Below are 19,730 nucleotides of genomic sequence, written 5' to 3'. Positions count from 1 at the left end.
ATTTTTCCCTCTCCCCCTCCCAACGGCTACCCTTCCCCCTCAGGTCCCCTCCCTTGTTTTTTTTTTTTTTTTTTTTGAAAGGCGGGCGAGGTGGGTTTTCAATATTTGTTCACCCCTGTGAGAGCAGTAAGCCTCTAGAGAAAACTTCTCTTTGCAGATAGGACTTTTACAACTCCCAGGGAAGGAAGTGAGGTTCAACTTCCCCTTGTAGGTGACAGAAAAAACGAGCTGCTCAGATACATCTTTTTTTTTTTTTTTTTTTTTTTTTTTTTTTTACAAAGTGTGCAATAGTTAAAAAAAAAAAAAAAAACCCTCAAGCCCCAGCCTTTCTCTCCACACCTCACTCCATTCCACTCAAAGTTGGTGGGGAACGCTGAACTGCTGAGCTGCTGGACTCAGACTTGTTGCTGGGGACAGAATATTTGATTTTCTTTTCTTTTCTTTTTTTCCATCTCGAATTTCTATTTCCCAGCACAAGCATAAGTGCTCGGCCAGGTCCTGACACCGGGAAACCATCCCGGGTGCACAAGCCGACTTCTGAGTCTGGAGGGCTCAGGGAAAAGACGGCCCATCTCGCCAACCCCAAAAGAGAATTTAATCGGTGAAAAGAGCAGAAAACCTGAAACTCGAGGAGCTGCCGACGCTGACCCTGCCTTCCTCAGCCAGTGCGGCCAGCACTAGTGACTGGGGGAAAAAAAAATTCATTTTCATTTTCCTCTCGCCGGGGCACTGGTGAGTTTCCTAACGGGGCCGCCTGTGAAAGGATGAGTTGAGGTTTCTTTGTCTGGAAAAAGAGTTTAGGGCTCTGATTCAGCTGCAAAGAAGCCAAATGAAGTTAGAAACAAAGGGCAAATTGAAGGATTCCGACTCTTGGCTTTTTGTGTTTTCCTTACTAGAAAATAATTAGACCTAATGAATATGCAGGCACTTGGGCTAAACCCTCGGCCCGGCTGCTGGGTTTTAAACAGAGCTGCGGAGAAATGCAACCTTCATCCCCCAACCCCCCGCATCCGTGTGCATTTTTTGAAATGCATAAATGTTGCTCCGCTTAATTGATTGAGTCACAGGGATTTTTTTTTTTTTGCCTGCTTTTAAGTGCCATAGTCCTCTACCTTTCAACAATCATTTTAATATATAGTCAATGGCTCTTTGTGGACGGGACAAAAAGCAACTACGCGCAGTTGTTGAATAGACTTTGCGCTGGGCAAAGACAGGTTAATCGAGGGCCGCATCGCGAAAACAAGCGAGTGTTGTATGTTTGCACTGAATCCAAATGTCTGCATTTTCCTAACTAAATCAAAGGGAGTGTTATTTCTTTTTCTGCTCACTCATCTGAAGGTAAGTAAATTTTCTCTGGCGATCAAAAGCCTGGTCGGCAACAAAGACCGCGCCCGCTTTTTCCACCGTCCTGGTGTGGCGAGTTGCGGAATTTCAATAACTGTGACAAGGGTGACTGATTTGTGAACTAGAAAAGGTTTGAATGTCACAAAATTTACATTGGTCCTATCTATCCGGGATTTAAATACCAAAAAAAAAAAAAAAAAAAGTATTCGGGGATCTCTAGGGAGCTTTGGGCAGCCCAGAGGAACAATGGCGCGTCGGGAAATTTACAGTTTTACCTGAATGAAAGGGGCCAGCGTTGGGAACAGGGGTGCAGACGGAGGGGGGTGGCGGGGCAGCCAGGGAAGAAAAGAGAAAGGGAGAGAAGACACGGGGGTGGGGGGGGCGAAAACCGGCTATGACGCTTCCAGTTTGCCTTTTAAAACCAACCCACCGATCTTAGTAACTGGAAAGTTAAGAACTCCCAAGCACCTGCGTTTGCTGGGGGAGGGGTGAAGAAGGGCGCGGAGGAAGTCTAACCTATGGGACACCATTGAGAAACCTCGAGGCCACGGGTTACCCCGAGAAATCACATCTCTAGTCCAGAGAACGGAGTGTCCGTGTGCTCCGGAGACCTTACACCATAAACCGGAGGGGACCGGGCAAGAGGAAAGCAAACTTCAAAAGGAGCAAACAACAAAAGCTTCCCTGGCTGCCCTTGGAAGGGGGAAAGAGGGGGGAAGAAAAGAAAAGAAAGTTGCTGAATCGGGACATTCTGGAAGTGCCTTTGCCGCGGCCGCCAGCCCCATCCCCGCCTCCTGCTCTCCGAGACCCGCGAAGTCTTTCGCCACTCATCCAGGAGTAGGGCTGTGTTTGCGGGAGAGAGGGAGGGAAAGAGAGAGAGGGAGAGAGAGAGAGGGAGAGGGGGAGAGAGAGAGAGAGGGAGAGAGGGAGAGAGGGAGAGAGAGAGAGAGGGAGAGGAGGAAGACGGGGGAGAGATGTATATGACTACGAGAAGGAAAAGAAACCCGGGAAAAAAAATTTCCGTGAGAAGAGGGAAAAAATTTGGCTAAAAAAAAAAAAAAGTTGCTACTCCTGGCAGCCCTGTTTGTCAAAAGGGGATGTCAAGAGCTTTACAATACCTGGGATTGATGAGGCGGGCGGGCCAATGAGCGGCGCGCGGCGCCTCTGCGCGCCCTCCGTTGGCGCGGCGGCCGCGCGCGGGGGGAGTGCGGGCGCACCAATGGGAGTCCGCGTCGGCAGCACGTGACGCCTCCCCCTGCTCCCATTCATCAAGGGGGGGACGGTGTCGTCCTTTCAATTCATTTATCTGCAGGAATGATTGCTGCTATCAGTCTCGCGCTCACCGCCCGGCTGAGGAGGTGAAAGTTTCTCCCCAGGAAGATAAACCGCAAAAGACAATATTGTGCATGATTTGCGCCTTTTCTTTGGCTTTTTCTTTCTTTCTTCTACCCCCATCCTTTATTTTCTTTCTTTTTTCTTTTCTTTTTCTTTCTTTTCTTTTTCTTTTTTTTTTTCTGCAAAAAAAAAAAAAAAAGCAGAGGGGGGGTGAAAAAAAAGGAGAGTGAAAGAGCGAGGAGGCGAGCCTGAGCGAAAGGAGCGAGAGAGGAAAGAAAGGGCGAGAGGCTGGTGGAGAAGTGAGGAGGGGCGCGCGGCGCGCGGCGGAGGCAGGGCGAGCAGTCGCGGCTCCGGCGCGCACATTCCTCTATGCTACAAATCCGGGAGGAAGTTTTTTGGGGGGCTGAGATGCTCCATGCCTTTCCCCGGGCAGCCTTGACGCGGGGCCCTCACGGCAGAGACTGAGCGACGAGAAATTGCGAGCCGGGCCAGCGGGGTTTGCGCGGCGGAGGCTGGATACCGCCGCACTCGCGGCCCGCAGCCGTCCGGCTTCCCCGCGCTCCGCCCGGCGGGCGCCGGGGCGCGCCGCACCGCTGCCTGCAGGCTAAGACTTCGCGAGGTGGGTGGACTCCCCCTCCCTCCTCCTCTTCTTCCTCCTCTTCCTCCGCCTCCCGGTCCTCCTCCTCCTCCTCCTCCCTATTTTCCCTCCTCGGCGGGCGAGGGTGGGGGGGGCGGGGGAGGCCGGGGCTCGCCCCGAGCAGCCACGATGCTCCTGGACGCCGGCCCCCAGTATCCTGCGATCGGTGTGACCACCTTTGGTGCGTCCCGCCACCACTCGGCGGGCGACGTGGCCGAGCGAGACGTGGGCCTGGGCATCAACCCGTTCGCCGACGGCATGGGCGCCTTCAAGCTGAACCCCAGTTCGCACGAGCTGGCCTCGGCCGGCCAGACGGCCTTCACGTCGCAGGCGCCCGGCTACGCGGCTGCAGCGGCCCTGGGCCATCACCACCACCCGGGCCACGTCGGCTCCTATTCCAGCGCAGCTTTCAACTCCACGCGGGACTTTCTGTTCCGCAACCGGGGCTTCAGCGACGCAGCTGCGGCGGCCAGCGCACAGCACAGCCTCTTCGCCGCTTCGGCCGGAGGCTTCGGGGGCCCACACGGCCACACGGACGCCGCGGGCCACCTCCTCTTCCCCGGGCTTCACGAGCAGGCGGCCGGCCACGCGTCGCCCAACGTGGTCAACGGGCAGATGCGGCTCGGCTTCTCGGGGGACATGTACCCGCGGCCCGAGCAGTACGGCCAGGTGACCAGCCCGCGCTCGGAGCACTACGCCGCGCCACAGCTGCACGGCTACGGGCCCATGAACGTGAACATGGCCGCGCACCACGGCGCCGGCGCCTTCTTCCGCTACATGCGCCAACCCATCAAGCAAGAGCTCATCTGTAAGTGGATCGAGCCGGAGCAGCTGGCCAACCCCAAAAAGTCGTGCAACAAAACTTTCAGCACCATGCACGAGCTGGTCACGCACGTCACCGTGGAGCACGTCGGCGGCCCGGAGCAGAGTAACCACATCTGCTTCTGGGAGGAGTGTCCGCGCGAGGGCAAGCCCTTCAAAGCCAAATACAAACTGGTCAACCACATCCGCGTGCACACGGGCGAGAAGCCCTTCCCCTGCCCCTTCCCTGGCTGCGGCAAGGTCTTCGCGCGCTCCGAGAACTTAAAGATCCACAAAAGGACGCACACAGGTACGGAAAACGCTGTACGACCCTACCCTCCACTCCCACCCCAGTCCCCATCCCTGGCCTGGGACCCAAAATCCGAAAAGTCGGAGGCCCGGAGGCAGAACCTCAGCCTCAGGGGCGTCCGGGGGTCAGGTTCAGCCAAGTGTGCGCTGATGTTTAGCCTGGAGCTTGAAATTATGGAAAACCAGAGAGAGCGAGCGAGCGAGCGAGAGTGAGTAGAGGACAAGGATTTGGGGATACAGATTTTTTAACATGAGGAATATAAAGGTCCCAGAGAAATGAAAAGCCAAGCCAGGGTTGGTGGAACCTTAGGGTACTGGAAAACCAGGAGAGGTGGCCGGCGACGGAGGATCCAGCCACTCCAGATGCGGACAAATCGAATAGCTGCTGGGGCCAGCATCCCTCTGCATGCACTTTCCAAAGGAAGGGGCTGAGGGCACCGAGGCGACGGGGTTAGGGGGTGTAGAAAAGAAAAAACCAGAAAGGGATAAACAAAAAAGGGTTGGGGAGGGGAGGAAGTAATTTGGGACTGAGTAGGCTTTGGGGGCTTTATAAATATTTGATGAGCCAATTCTAGTGCCTGGTCTGAAAGGGGGTCTTTGGGGGTGGGGGTGGGGGGCTCAGCAGAAGGCCTGGCAGTCCTTTTGGTCATTTAAATTCTGCCAGGTGGTTTTCTAAATCTTGGGTAGCCAGAGCTGGCCTTGAAAAATCAAGTAGGCAGTAATAATATTTATAAAGATATCAAAAAAAAAAAAAGTTCTCAGAGTTCAAGGCTGCAGGGTAGGGTCAGGTAGGGCATTCTGGGCCTTTCAAGGCCCACAAGGCCCGAGATTCTCGACTCCTTTCCTATTCTGATTTTCTTGGGTGATGCATGAGAATCGCACTGGGAACTTGGGGTTTATTGTATCAGGGAAGCACTTGTGGCATTGAGCTCCCCATCATCACTACTACCCCCCACCTCTGTCCTAAATTACGTTATAAAATGTGAGTGCATGTTGGGAGTGGGGGGAAGGAGAGAGGGGCAAAACAGCTGGAGACTCAAACCCGGACACAAAAACTAGAGCTAGGAAGAAGCAACCCCCTCGTCCTGGGCAGAAAACACAGCATCCAGACTTCCTGCAACTCTAAGATCTAAACAAACTTATTATTATTAATGATTAAAAACAACCACCGCAAACAGTCCTGAAAATAAGCTGTAGATCTAGTTGCATTTGGAGTTAAAATAGTTTAAAAATATTTATAAAGGTCTGTGACTGTGCCGAAGTCCTGGGTTTTTCAAGTTGGTCATCCTGTACCGTGGCTTTTTAATTTGGCTTGACTCCTTCCGCTTGGTTGAGTGTATGTGTATGTGTGTGTGTTGTGTGTGTGTCTCTGTATGTGTGTGTATTTTTTTTTTGCAAAGGCCAAGGGATTTGCTCTAATCGGCACGCCTCTCTTTCTCGCCTTTTCGCACCAGGGGAGAAGCCCTTCAAGTGCGAGTTCGAGGGCTGCGACCGGCGCTTCGCCAACAGCAGCGACCGCAAGAAGCACATGCACGTGCATACGAGCGACAAGCCCTATCTCTGCAAGATGTGTGACAAGTCCTACACGCACCCGAGCTCACTGCGCAAACACATGAAGGTAATCGCCCCGCTCTCGCCGCCCGCCTTCGAGGCCGGAGCCCTCTGGGCTCTCAGGCCGGGGTCAGGCGGCGGCGAGCGGTAGCCGGGCGCGGGCAACAGGAGCCAGAGGAGGCGGGGAGCCTGCGGTTCCGCTCTGTTGAGTGGCGCTGGACACACAGCGCAGGAGCTTGGAAAAAGGCATGGGGGACTCCCAAGGCCTTCTTAAACCCACGGTTTCCTAATAAATGCAAAAAAGAAGTGAGCGTTCGAGTAAAGGGAGCGACGGAATTTGGCCCAGAGCTAGGGAGGCAGGCTGTAGGCAGCTCGAGCGAGCGAGGTTTGCGGATTGGGGCTGGCAGCCCCGGGCCTGAAGAGCTGGGGAGGGCCCTGCACACTGGCCTGAAGAATCCATTCACCTAAACCTGGGCAGGCAAAGTTGAGGGAGAGAATCGTCCCAGACCCCAGCCTCCACCGCAGCCTCCCGCTTCCCAGACCTACTTTTTGTTTTTCCTTGGGTGAGTCCCAGGAGCTCGGTCCGTCCCTGGAGTGCGTGGCCTCGGCCTGACTTCGGGAGGGGGGCAGCGAGCCCCAGTCCCGCCGGCTGGGCCTCCGGGGATCCGGGGCGCCGGGAGGAGAGGGGCGCGCGGCCGAGTTCACTGCGCCCCGGGCGGCCGCCGCGCTGGCGTTTTATCTCCGTAAAAACTCGACTTTATTCCCGCAGGTCCACGAATCGTCCTCGCAGGGCTCGCAGCCGTCGCCGGCCGCCAGCTCGGGCTACGAGTCCTCCACGCCGCCCACCATCGTGTCTCCCTCCACAGACAACCCAACCACCAGCTCCCTGTCGCCCTCCTCCTCGGCGGTGCACCACACGGCCGGCCACAGCGCGCTCTCTTCCAATTTTAACGAATGGTACGTTTAAAACCAGAAACAAAACACCGAACAAAACCCTATTTAAGAGACTGAACACACTCGTAGCCACACTATGACCGAAAGAACCCTGCGAACCACACAGCTCCCCCCGCCCCCAACAGACCCCGCCAGCCTGTGTTTTTTAAAAAATCTGCCAGTAGACCCGGGACTGAGAGAGGAAGCGTCGAGCCTTTTTAAAAATTTCCTTTCACTTTCTTTCTTTTCCTTGTGTTGGCAGAGGCTGGGTAGCGGGGGGACCGGAGGGGGTCGAGGAGGCGGCGGTCGCCTGACCAAATGCCGCCAGCCCCTAGGGCCGGTGTCTGGTCGCATTGGAACCGCGGCTCTCGGGGGGGTTTCGGGCCTTTTTTTTTTTTTTTTTCTTTTTGGCTTTGCTTTCTTGTAAATACAGAATTATTAGCTTAAAACTGTACTGTTGGATTCTGTAAATAGTTATATCTCGGTTGGAGCGGGCGGGTGGGATCGTGGCGTTGTGGTCTTTGCATTGAGGGAGGGGGGAGGGGCCGGGCGGGCGGGGGGAGGGGGAGGGCGTGGGCGGCCGAAAGCCAACTGTTTGTACTGAATGGCAAGAATGTTCTAGTAAATGTGTACCAAAATGTGAATTACTTTGTACGATTACAGTCTCCACGTCGACCTAACAGAATATGGTTGGTATTAACGTGCTTTTTTTTGTATAAAGTGCAAACATTTCGTCCCAAAGTCTAAGTACTTTAGTGCAGTAAAATGTTGTTTCACGTCCTGTCAAGAATTCGTATAGTACGAGCCTGGATCTGCGTGTCAAACTGTTCCATTTGTTTATGTAAAGTGATATTAAAAAAAAAAGATATAAACTATTACTGTCCGTGGCTTTTGGCGAAAGATACAACCACATAATGTATATAATTCCTAGTTTCCATATTTATCCGCATGTAAAGGGCCGGTTTATCCATGTTACAGCTATTCAATATTTATGGCTAGAAGAACTCGTATGTACACTTTAGTTTCCAGAACTGTTTGGTAACCTTTCGTACCTTATTAAAGATTCTTAAATCTCAGTCATTGTGGTAGGAATTTCTTCTTCACCCTCCAGCAACCTGCTGCCTCTCCTGCCAGTCTTACTGGATCTCGGGAACAGCTCTGCAGTCTCTCTTGCCTTCCCTTTCTGTCATTGCAGGTCGTATAAACGTGATAAATGAACGCTACCCTGCTGGCTCTCCGAGAGGGTGTAATTAGTATTTATATCAAAATTTATGAAACAAATTTTCGGCCGCAGTATAATTTAAATGACCTTTGCAGACATAGAATAACAACCATAAAAATAACAGAAATAGATTGCACAGGCGACATCAATATTAATGTAGGCGAATTGTCAGAAGCTCAGGGGCTCGCTCTGCAGCGTTGCAAATGAACTTACAGCGGAGGGTTCCGCTGCCCCCCAAATTAAATTCTCTGGGCTGAAACGGAGTTGCAGATTTACAATATCATATTTTAAACTGCTGTCTTCAATTAAACCATTTATGGCCATAACTAATTTTCAGGATGTCGATGCATGCTTTACCAGGCCTTCCTTCTTTGTACAAAAGTAAACGTCCATAAAGCGTTTCACTTATATTTCTTCAAACGTGATGCTAATTTAAATTAATTACTTCCTGTGATATGTTATTATTCCTATAATTTTGCCACTGTTATTAGTTCTCTCAAAAAATACATCTAGGGAAGAGAATTATTTTATGTAATTTGATTATCTTTCTATCTCTTTTATTTATTTCTCATTTACTTAAGAAATTCGTTCCATTGGCTGGCGTTGATACAGTAAATTTGTAAATGAGGAGACAATATAAAAAATCTAAATTACTTGTGCTTAATGACTGTAGCAGAACGCCTTTTCTCTAAATCAGATTGTCTTTCTTGCAGTTTAGTTTGATAGATTTGCAAGCTATGCTGCTTCTGCGAAGTTAGCTGTACTGATAGGAACGCGGGCTTCTTTGTCTCTGGTTGTAGCTTGCATGATCGCCCCATTAGGCAGACAGCGTAGCCGAAGATCACAAATCAGGCCCTTGGTTTGTAGCTGCAAGGGTGTGGATGTGTCAAATCGGGCAGCAGAAGCTGACCTCACTGTGAGCAAGCAGGCATGTGGACCTGCTTTTGTAATATACTCTGTTTTCAGGAAAGCGTAGGCCATGCTGATTCTCAGAAGGAAAATAAGAGGGAAAACCTCTCAAAGTATGAGAATGCCTTAAGAGATTCACATCTGTTTTAAAGTGGTATTGATTTCTCAGATCATGCCATTGACCAGTTACAAAATAAAAATGTTAAGTTCTCTTTTAAGAAGCCTTTGTTGACTTCTTCCTTTCATTGCTTGCTGTTAGTATTTGTCACCTTTAGTCAACAAAGTCTCATTTACTGAGTAAGTCATTTGCTGCACTTCCCATAGCACATGAAAAACTGGGAATGGTGGTTTTAACTTTTAAAAAATGTTATTCTGATTATAACAGTAATATTGGTGTTTGATGAAAAGAGCGCCACCTTGCAAGATTTGGTGAGATTTAAGCAAGTTGAACACCTAAGCAGGAATTGCTGCCAGCTCCAAAAATTTGTGAGACCAAAAGCTGGCCCCAATTGACTTTAGAGGTTTGAAATTCACACTGTGGTATTTGAAGTGACTCCAGACATTGGGCCCTATAGTTAAAAAGTGAGGAATAAAGGTAGCTCATGCCTTTAAGAAAGATAACATGTCAGTGAATAATCCTTTCCCTTTTCATCAGTGATCAGTTTGTCTGGAAACCTGATATGAGTGTGACAATGATAATTATAATAACAGTACTTTGTAATTTTGCTATTGCGTATAAGAAAATAGTGAATGATGAGTTCATCTTTTCTTCGACTATTCTTAAAGGTAGTTTACTTTGAATTTGGGATTATAAATGTCTCATTATTCATTTTGTACTTGATGACTCTTTCGCTTTAATATCAGAGTATAATAATTAGGCACACTGTGACATATGATTTAAGTAGGATATTTAAAACAAAATTTTAGGGGTAAATGTTTACTTCAAAATACTTCATATTTCAAATATTTATTTAGACCTTGAATATCAATTTTTAAAAATTCATTGGAGGAGTACTGTAATTGTGAATAATCTCATTCACAGCAAAGTAACTTTTATAACAGAAGCCAACACTTACACCAAGCCCCCTTCAGCATTGTCTCCTCTAACACCCACCACAAAGAAAAAGTCATTAATGTAAGTCGCCTAAAATAATGGTTCAAACTTAAATGTAGTCTATTATTTTGCTGGTACCTTTAATGTCTGCTTCTTGAGATGTATTCTTCATACTTTTCTTCATGGGCTATTAGGTTTTGAAATACATGAATGTGAACAGCGAAATATATTGTTAGACTCTATTTAGCAGGAGCTGAAGATGCTGCAAATGGCTGGTTTCTGTGTGTAGCTGTAGATTTTGATTTAGGCAGAAAGCCATCCTGGTTCATATTGTGACTGCATTGTATTCTGGATACTATCAAATCATTAGAACAGCTAACAAGTTATTAAAAACATTATATTGTGTCAACAGAAAATGCCTGAGTACAGCAATCATATTTGAGAAATGAGTTGTGGTATGTGTGTGTACAGTTATAGAGCAAGCATATAAATACACAAGCATCATTTATATGGGGGCTAAGTAATTTTCAAACATTTCAGATCCTTTGTTTTCTTCTTCAAAAGCTACCCCCAACTGCTTTAAGCATTTGCAGCTGATGATTTTGATTTTTTAAAGTCAAGCATTCAAGTTAACCTTTAAGAAGCAAACCACCTCCAAAAGAAAGATGTAACCTTTCAATTGCCCCATCTGCTTATCATTTTTTTTTTTTTTTGGCTTTAGCTGACAATGAAAATAGCACTAACCTTCTTTGCTGATGGGCCTGGCATTTAGATATTTATATTTGTTGATTGTGAAGTTTTCTCAATGTTTAAAGGGCTGGCAACAGAAGAGGACACCACCAAATACCTCACCCAACCCCCAAACCTTCCAGAAGGTGTTTTAAGGGCAAAGCGTAATCAGTGTCTTGGACCTCTTTTGGGTCTGTACTGGTGGAGTTGGTACCTGAGCATACTGCTTTCCAGGAAGTGCCTCGGAGAGAAGGCCCTGGCCTTAAGAGCAGATGCTGTTTAAGACATTCTGAGGGGTGACTGTATGGGGTCTGGCACACTCCAAATGAAGGTACTGAATTTGTGCCCTTGATGGAGGGCTAGATGTGAAGACACCAGATTGTACACACTCCCAACTTACATTCCTTTCCCTTTTCTAACTTAAAATACGAACTAAAAACTTATCTTCTCCACTCTAAGAATAGGGTTCTCGACTTCTCCTTACATCAAGTGTAATTCTTAGAACTATGTGTTTCTATTAGGGAAAAAAAGTGTTGTTTTTATAAAGATGGTCACAGTTGTTATCACTCTCTTTGGTTTTAGGATTCTTGAAAATAGAGTGGCAATGGAAAGATTGATCCCATCTATGTCAGTCAAACCAGTTCACATCACCCAGGGTGCTTTCTTTTTCAGTCTCTGAACCACCCTATCCACCCTCTGTGAAATGTAATGTTTTCAACTTGCTAGATATAGAAATATTTTTTTTTTAAATCTTGTTTTTCAAATGATAACCACTAGTTTGGGGCAAGAAAAAGGAAGAATGTTAGTAACTTTTTGTACCATGTGATTATTCGAGCCTCATTCTCTATAAAGTTTATTGCAAATATAATGGTGTAATATGCACAAAAAAACGAACACTGTTCTTTTTAAAATCTGTGCAAGGCTAGTTGGCTCCAGTCTTTCCCCTTAGCCAAAGGAAACACATTAGGCCAAACCAGAGGCTATTTTTACTGTGGGAGTGGAGTGTGTCACCAGTTCCTAAGGTTGACTTCCACTTCAGCGTGGAGCTAAAACAGTAAATGTGAAGTTTCCAATATATGCTCTACCAGAGCAGAGTTTTTCCAAGACTAAGAAATCGGACTTAGCTATTTAGTACGGAAATGACGGTCAGCGGTGAAGACGCCAGAGACTTAACGACTGTCTGTCAACTGTCCACACTATTTTGGCTGCCTCTGATGATTGTGGCGGCATCTGTGTAAACATAGGCAGGAGAATCTGCTGGCTGTGAAATTTGCGCAGTGATATTTTATTTACAGCACATACAAAAGTCAGCTATTGAGCGTGGGTATGAGCCTATTGGAACCGCATCTTTAAGAACAACAAAATCCCGCCTTCGAAGGCATGCAATCTAAGCACACTTTAAAAAAAATGTTATTTCACCTCTGTCTTTTGTGTAACAATTCCTATTAAACTACAGAAATCAGGGACGGAAACAGAATGGGAAAAGCAGACCTCGCGATTCCTTTTTGAAATTTTCTGTGCAACCGGGGCAATCCCAGCCTTCGGCAAAGAAAACTGAAAGTTGTGGAGGAAGGTGAGCCCAGGAGAAAGACTAGCGATTGGGACGGGAAGTGGAAGGCTGCTGGAAAGTGTGGAAACCTTGGCTTCGGGATGAGCGTAGCGAGGAAACAGGAAGACTCGGCTCCCGTACCCCCACCGAAGGCAGGTCCGTCAGCAGCTGTGGGGCCCGGTGCGCCACCCGGCAGCCCGGCAGCGCGCTTCTTACATTGCCGCCGTGGGCTCGGGCCGGGCTGGGCTGGCAGCGCGCATGCGCGGCCCGTGGCCCGCCGTTCCACGTGCTGATGAATATGTATGAGGCGCCCCCGCCCTTGCCGGCTGAGCAGGGAACAGCGCAGTGGCTCCGGCTTGTGAGAGAGTCGCTGGCCCGGCTCCCAAAATAGTGTGGCTGGGAAGCTGCACGTGTTTGTTTTCAAACCGCGCTGGTTTAAGTGAGTTCACATTGCCGGGTAGACAGCAGAGGCTGGAGCAGGCCGCCGCCACCGCCGCCGCCGCGGGAATGGCGAGCCGAGCGGGCCCGGCCAGATCTCTCTTTGCTCACAGAGCAGGGCTGCGGGGCGAGCCAGCCGCGGCGGGCAGTACCCGTCTGAGCTCCGGGTGGTTCCACTGAGCATCTCCCCTGCTCTGTTCCCCTCCCAGACCCGGAGCAGTTCTCAAGCCTCTCGGCTCCGTACAGGAGACGACCCTGACTCCCAGGACTGCTAGGCAGAGCGTGGGCCCGAGGTGTCCGCGCTGGGGAGCCGGGGGCTGTTCTAGGGGCTTTCCTCCGGCTGCCTCCTTCCCCTACCCAGATCCCGGGGCCGCCTTTGTCTGCGTCGGCCTCCCTCTCTCGCACTCCTCGCTCCGGGCGCCTCGTGCTCTCTGGCTTTACCTCAGCACTCCCCCCAGCCCCCACCGCGTCCCAAGTCGGTGCCTAGGAGACCTTTGCTTGAACATCCGCCCCTAGGGGGTTCACGCGACCCTACCCAAGTAATACCCCCCAGCCCCCAGACCTGTTAGAAGCTCAGACTTGCGTAGGTGAAAGCTAACGCGCTGACGGGTGGAGAAACAGCCCTGGCCCGGAGACCAGAGAGCGGAGGGTTTGGGAAGGAAAGCCAGGCTCAGACGCTGGATTAGTGCGTTCCTCCTCTGGCGGGACCTCCTTAGGGCTGTGCGCGCTGCAGGTGTCTTGTGGCCCGGCGCACTATTTCCAGCCTGAGGGCGTAACCTCCATGGTGGAGCGGTCAGCAGTTGTAAACAAAGGAGGGGGGCCGTGGAGGGGCCCTTGGGTCTATCTGCCACTCGACATCTGTGGGGTTATATACCTTTGGGTGTTGTGGCCCACATCCTTGGTCCCGGGATGTCAGAGATGGCTGCTACAGCTTCCAGTCCTCCTCTGGATTTTAACTTTCAGCCGAACAGGGACACCCATTGCGTGCGGCCCCTCCACTCTCTCTTCCCCTACTGCTAACAGACAGGGCCTTGTATCACTGCCCGGTTCACATTGCAGTCTAGCCCACAGCCGTGCCCTTTCCGTAATCCTGGGGCCACAGTATCCCTTCCCCCAACGACCACATCGCTCGCCAAAGTCTTCAGCTTTGAGCATGAGGACAAGGGGAGCGGGGTTTTGGAATCATTTCTGCGCGGCGTTCAAACTGTCTCGCTCGACCGGTCTCGGGAGCTCGATAACATAAAGATGGAGGGAGAAGGGCCTTTGCTCTGGGCCTCTCGGCGCCTCAGCGCCCCTAGACCACGGCTGCCGAGCGCTAGGCCCCGCGCAGGCCTGGGAGAAGCCAGCCGCACGCCCCCTACTCGCGGCGACCGTGAGGAAAGTGGCTGGGGCACAAGGGTCCCAGTTCTGTGGGACTCCCAGAGGCCAGAGGGCCCAGTGTCGGGTCTCGGAGCAGAACTCCTGTCTCCTCTGAGCCCCGCCCTGGGGTCACGCCAGAGAAACTCTTTGGCGATGTGGGGACTTTCGTGTTTGACTCTGGAGGTGGTGGTGGTGAGTGGGCGAGCTAGACCCTCGACTCCAGCTAACCGATGAAACTTGTGTGGGCTCGCCCGGAGCAGAAAGCTCCAGCCCAGCGTGGGTTCCTGCGTTTTCCCCCTAAAGGCCAAGGCCCAAAGAACCCTTTTCATTTGGCGAGGTGCTTGAGAAAAGGGAGGGGCGGAGGCGGGAGCGGCAGCGGGCTGGGGTCTTGCAAGCCCCGCGGCCCGGCGCCACCGACTGGCCCGGAGGCTCAGCTGGGCTGCCGGCGTCGGTGCCGGCAACGCGGTTACCCTCGCCCGGGCTGGAGAGTGGGGACGCCCCTTCCCCGCCCCCGGCGTCTCCGGGGTCGGCGCCAGAGCCCGGGAGACCGGGAGGCTCCGGCTCGGTAGCGGCGAGGCGGCTTTAGGGGCCTCCCTGGGCCAGGCCAAGCTTAGCCTGTGGAGCAGACTGCGGCGGGGAGCGCGGGCCGGGGCCTAGAGAAGGGGGAACCCCAAACTGCACGGGCGCTTTCTTTCCGCCCGCTAGCGCCTTCGCCCCTGCCCCAAGTGCTCGCCTTCGGTAGCACTGATTCTGTCGGCCCGTCTTCTCTCAGCTGCCAACCTTGTTCGAAATCTAGACCCCAGATCTGGTAAGTCGCGTTCTTCCCCTACCCCGCCCCGCCACCTTCGCAGTGGCCGCGCGGCCCGCAACGCGTGCGCGCGCGTGGCCTGAGGCGCGCTCCGAGAAGTTGAGCTGCCCCGGGGGCCGCCGCGCCCATTCGGCCTCGGCCGCTGGGGTGGCTGGACGCCGAGCACCTCCCAAGTGTCGGGGGCGCTGCGCGGCGAGGCGGGCGCGGACACAGGCTAGCTCCGCTCTCCTGGATCCCCCTGGGCCCTGTGGACACCAGAGCTGTCCCTTTACGCTCTCGGCTGCTTCCTAAAGAGGGGGAGGCAGCGGGGGAGGGGAATTGCCCCTTCCTCTAAGCAGTTCTAATCACCAAGGTCTCCAACAACAGAATTTACCCGTGTTTTCCACTTGGATGCTGTGAAATTATTATTACTATTTTAAGATTTCCAAGCATCACAGCTTCTCAGATAGACGTGCCTCTCGAGGACATTTTGACAATTACCTTGTCCGCTAACTTCACTCTTTTCCCACTGGGAGAAAAAAACCTTAAATTTTCAGTAATTGTCTTAGATGCAGCGTTTACATGTCACCAAACGTGGAGAAAAAGAGAAAGAAAAACAGCCTTGGCATTTCTCGATGGAGCTTCGTGTGCTCTGTTATTGAAAGGTGAAAGATGGATTTTTGGCGGGGAGGGGGCAGGGGGGCTGGAAGACGGCTTTTGAACCCCTTTGCCCTGTTGCACCGCGCTGACCTTTGGCTGACACGGCCACGGAGCGGGCCGTTCGTTAACGAGGATTTGATACATTAGACATTCGAGCTGGGCGTGTAAACCCACACTCTGAATCCAGATTTCGCTCAAATTAGTGTTGGAGGAAACGATCTTTCTAAGTCCTGAAGCTTAACCAAGTGTCAGGAGGGCCGCTCGCCGCCTCAAAAGGGCAGCGAGGGACACCGGGTAAGAGGCACATTCCTAGCTCTTAAAAAAGGAAAGAAACAAAACAAAAAACCTTTTAATAATTCCTGAAAGCCAGGCCGCCACTTTGAGGCAATGCTTATAAATAAGGCTAATCATCTCCTAATGAATGCAATCCTGAGAAATCCTAACACCAGGCTAGGCTGTGAAGGCAGCGTCACAGTTATGGCGATACTCTCTTGACATCCCTGCTTGAGTACATTTCTTTGCTGTTACTAGCTGGAGGTACTAGAGTGTGGGACTTTATGTCCTCTGGACACTGGGGGCACACGCGGAGGGAACAGTCACAGGTCTCAAAGCATTTCAAAAGTTGAAGCGTCTCGATTTAATTCGGTTCGACTCGTCCCTAGACTCTGGATCCTAGAAAGGGTTGGCGAGGGTTAGCCACAAAGTCCCCGGCGGGTCTGGCGCGCCGCGGCTGATCCTGCAGAGCCCCAGCCTCCCAGAGGAGGCTGGAGTTGGAGATCTCGATGCGGCCCCATTGGGGGCCCACTTGCTTGCAGGGCAAAGCTGACTCCGAAAAAGTGTCCTTTTGAGTCGCCGTGAGCGCTCTAAGTTTGAAAAACCCACCCACGGAAAATGCTTCCCAGCTCTCTGGCCCAATAATAGAGCCTCCTAACTGCTCTCAAATGGCGCGGGGAGGACGTTCGCTCCTGCTGCAGTTCCCAAGCACTCTCAGGGGGGAAGCCGCAGGAGGACCGAGCGAGATGGTGCTCTCGCGGTCCTCGCCCTGCCCAGCTCCAAGCTGCCGTCCTGGGGACCGGATCCCAGCCGCAGCGTTGGGTTTCCACACCTGAGTGCTGCCTGCCATCGCCGGGCTTGGCTGCTGCTGCGCGGGGAGTAGTTCCCGGGCCTCGAATTTGTTCCAGGAGAAAACTACAATAAAGTTGTGGGCCTCGAATATTTGCTCAAAGAATGTCTGCCTGCACACCCCTGCATCCTCCCAGTAGATGAAAAACTGTAAAATGAAACGAGAAAGGAACTATTATTCTGAAAATAAAGGGTGTGTGTGTGAAAAATAAAGACTCTAGGGGAGAGATCCTCTCCAAAAGTCCACGTTGGTACAATCCAGACAGCTCAGGGCCTGCCAGAGCTGCAGGGATTGTTCCAGACTACGTTCTGTGGACGCAGTCCCACACACGACGGGAGAGTGGTCCCAAACTCTGGTCCCCTGCCCCTTGGGACATGGGCAAATCCCTGGGTTAAACACCCTTGTCCGGACGGCAGAGCTGACAGTCCCTTTGGAAGACCAATCCTTTCCATAATCGTTGCAACTCTCCAGCTCGGAAGGGTCGTAAACTCTGGGTTAAGGCGACGAGGACAGTGAGGAAAGAAAGAAAAGTTGGGAGGGCGGGAGGCAGAGGGAAGACTGGGGCAAGTTAATCTCCAGATCTGGCCCCAGCACCTGCGGCGTGTCCGGTGTTCAGCGCACAGGCGAAGGACAGTTGCAGTGGAGGGAGAAAGAGCGGCCCCCTTTCTTTTTAAGGGCCACCTTTTATTTTTCTTCCAGTCTCTGGAAAGCACCGTCACGCTGACCTTGATGACAGTGGCAGTGAGGCAGCGCTGGCTACTCACGGACTAGCCCTGCAGCTCTCTCTCTAGTTCCTGTCTCTGGATCCCCAGCCACCCTCTCTTAGCCTAGGGCGCCAGCACGCGCCTTCGGGCCTCCGGCCCCAGTAGCAGCCTGCCGGGTTGCCCGCGAGTCCCTCGGCGCCACGAACGCTGCGCGTCTACCTGCGACAGCACCTCACGGAGGGTTTGGGGAAAAACCCCTTCCGCCCCATTCTGGGGCTCCCTCGGGTACTGCCCTGGACTCCCCACGCCCTGGCATCGCCACATCCCGCGGGCCTGGCCTCCCGGGGCTGCTCTGGGCCTGACGCAGGCAAAGCGGCCGCTGACGTCAGGGGCTGCCCGCGGCCCGCAGCCGAGCGCCGGCCACTGCGCCGGCTGGGGCATCGTTAATTATCAGGCACTAAACGTTGCGAAGAAGGCGCACGCTCTGCAGCCTGCAGCTGCTCTCTGTATATATAGTTTTCTTTTCTTTTCTTTTTTTTTTTTTTTGGCGGGGGGCGGGCGGGGGAAGGAGAAAAAGGAGTAACGGTGAGAAACAGCGAGTAGGTTTCTGAAAGCACCGGTACCAACTTCTCACCCTCCTTCCTCCAGGTCTGCCCCTGGCGTCCACTCTGGTGCAAGTGCGAGCTCAGCACTTTCTACCTGGTCTGGGGCATTCTTGGTGGAAGCGTCGCTGTTCCAGTGGGAACCCCAGCGCCGCAACTTCCCAGGAGGGGCTTCATCACCTCTCCTCACCGAGGGAGGGGACACTGCTTCCTGAAGCTGGGTCAACTTGTCCCCTTCTCCCTGGGCATTTGGTCAGAGCCTTGCCTGGGATCTGATGTCACTATTGCTAAGTGAAAAGTAAAACAAACAACCAGTGCGCGCACCGGTGGGGCTGAGATCCGTGAACAGCTCAGCGCGGCCGCGGGAACACAACCTTTCCTTTGTAGCATCAGAAGTAGCTCTCCTTTTTTCTTTTGTTTGGGAAGGAGTTACAATAACTAGCTGAAAATGGAATTTTTGGCGATGGTAACTTTAAAATTACACTGGTTCTGGGCTCCAGCGCTGACATATTTTGAAAATCCGTCTCTGAGATCATTGCCAAGTAAACTTAGGACAGAGCAAGGTCACTGTGAGGCGAATTCCCTCTTGGCTTCTTCCCTGCAAAGAAAAAAAAATACTCTGCCATTTAGATTGGAATTCCACAGGTGATAGTGATGTGGTTTCCTAGGGAAAAAAATGGATTGACCTAAAAGTTAAATTTAAAAACACCCAAATTAAGAGATTTAAAAAATGTAAGTAGAAATCATCGCCTGCAGTTCAAACGACTTGAGTATTATTTGTTATAACTAATTTCCTTGAAATTAGCGAGCTGAATAGAAAAACCCGTTTGGAAGACTCTTTTATAAAAAAATACAGCTCATATTGCATACTGTCAGTAGATAGATGTTCTAGAAAATATAAGACTGGCTTTGTAAATATGCATATTAAATGTATTTGCCAGTACTCACAGGGTCAAAATAAAAAGCCTCTCTTATATTCTGTAAGAGGTAGATATCCAGAATGTGTTTTAAAAAGCAAGTAATTTTACAGGAAAATACAGACTGAATGATAATTTTGCTTCAGAACTTTTACAGAGCTGTAGACTGATTTTGACTCAGAGTTATGATGGTAATCATTTTATTCTGAAATTAGTAATTTAGTTTTAAGAAATCATTCTGTAGTAAACACAATGTATACAGATGTTTCCGAGGCATACAGTAATTATTTTTATAAAATTTAAGTAAAACAGAAGCTCATTCTTTCATAAGGTATAATCTATTTGTAGTATTTAAATCTCTATTTAAGAAGAATTTAGAAAGTTTAAATGATCACATTAATAAATGTACAAAATTTCACAAACATGCACCAATAGAAATTTTAAAGAATTGCCTATCTTAAGTATTAGACAAAAGAGATGATTGTACATAAGAAGAAAGACGAAAGCACCTTTAGGATAAAAAAAAATAAAGAATCGTTAAAGGCCCAAGATCAATTTTTTCTTATAATTGTTAACTATTTTTATGGTTTATTACACTCAAGCTTCTAATTACAATTCCAAAAATATTTGCTAACTGGACTTAAAATTACTGAAATTGAGGAGAACAGTTAATCAGCATTCGATAACTTCAGTGCTGTGCTTTTATGTCATTGCTACTTCTTTTGTATACTATAAATCTTTCCAGAAGGCTCTGCTATTTTTGGTAT

The 19,730-nt window shown here is 50.7% G+C and overlaps 1 protein-coding gene across 2 annotated transcripts; it reads left to right on the top strand.

The window, feature by feature from the left end:
• The first annotated feature begins 347 nt into the window (after positions 1–347).
• On the top strand, positions 348–7,407 carry ZIC1 (Zic family member 1). 2 transcript variants are annotated; one of them, XM_062213379.1, is made up of 4 exons: positions 348–732; positions 3,113–4,427; positions 5,881–6,044; positions 6,747–7,407. In XM_062213379.1, exons 2-4 carry the CDS (start codon positions 3,446–3,448, stop codon positions 6,942–6,944), a joined length of 1,344 nt encoding a protein of 447 aa, XP_062069363.1. In that variant the 5' UTR covers positions 348–732; positions 3,113–3,445; the 3' UTR covers positions 6,945–7,407. The 2 variants fall into 2 exon arrangements, with proteins under 2 accessions (XP_062069363.1, XP_062069371.1); XM_062213387.1 differs by lacking the exon at positions 348–732 and adding an exon at positions 2,599–2,702.
• Positions 7,408–19,730: the final 12,323 nt, after the last annotated feature.

This window comes from Lepus europaeus, chromosome 2 (genome assembly GCF_033115175.1).
Source record: "Lepus europaeus isolate LE1 chromosome 2, mLepTim1.pri, whole genome shotgun sequence".
In the NCBI taxonomy this organism is placed as follows: domain Eukaryota; kingdom Metazoa; phylum Chordata; class Mammalia; order Lagomorpha; family Leporidae; genus Lepus; species Lepus europaeus.
This window is presented reverse-complemented; position numbering and strand designations above follow the sequence as displayed.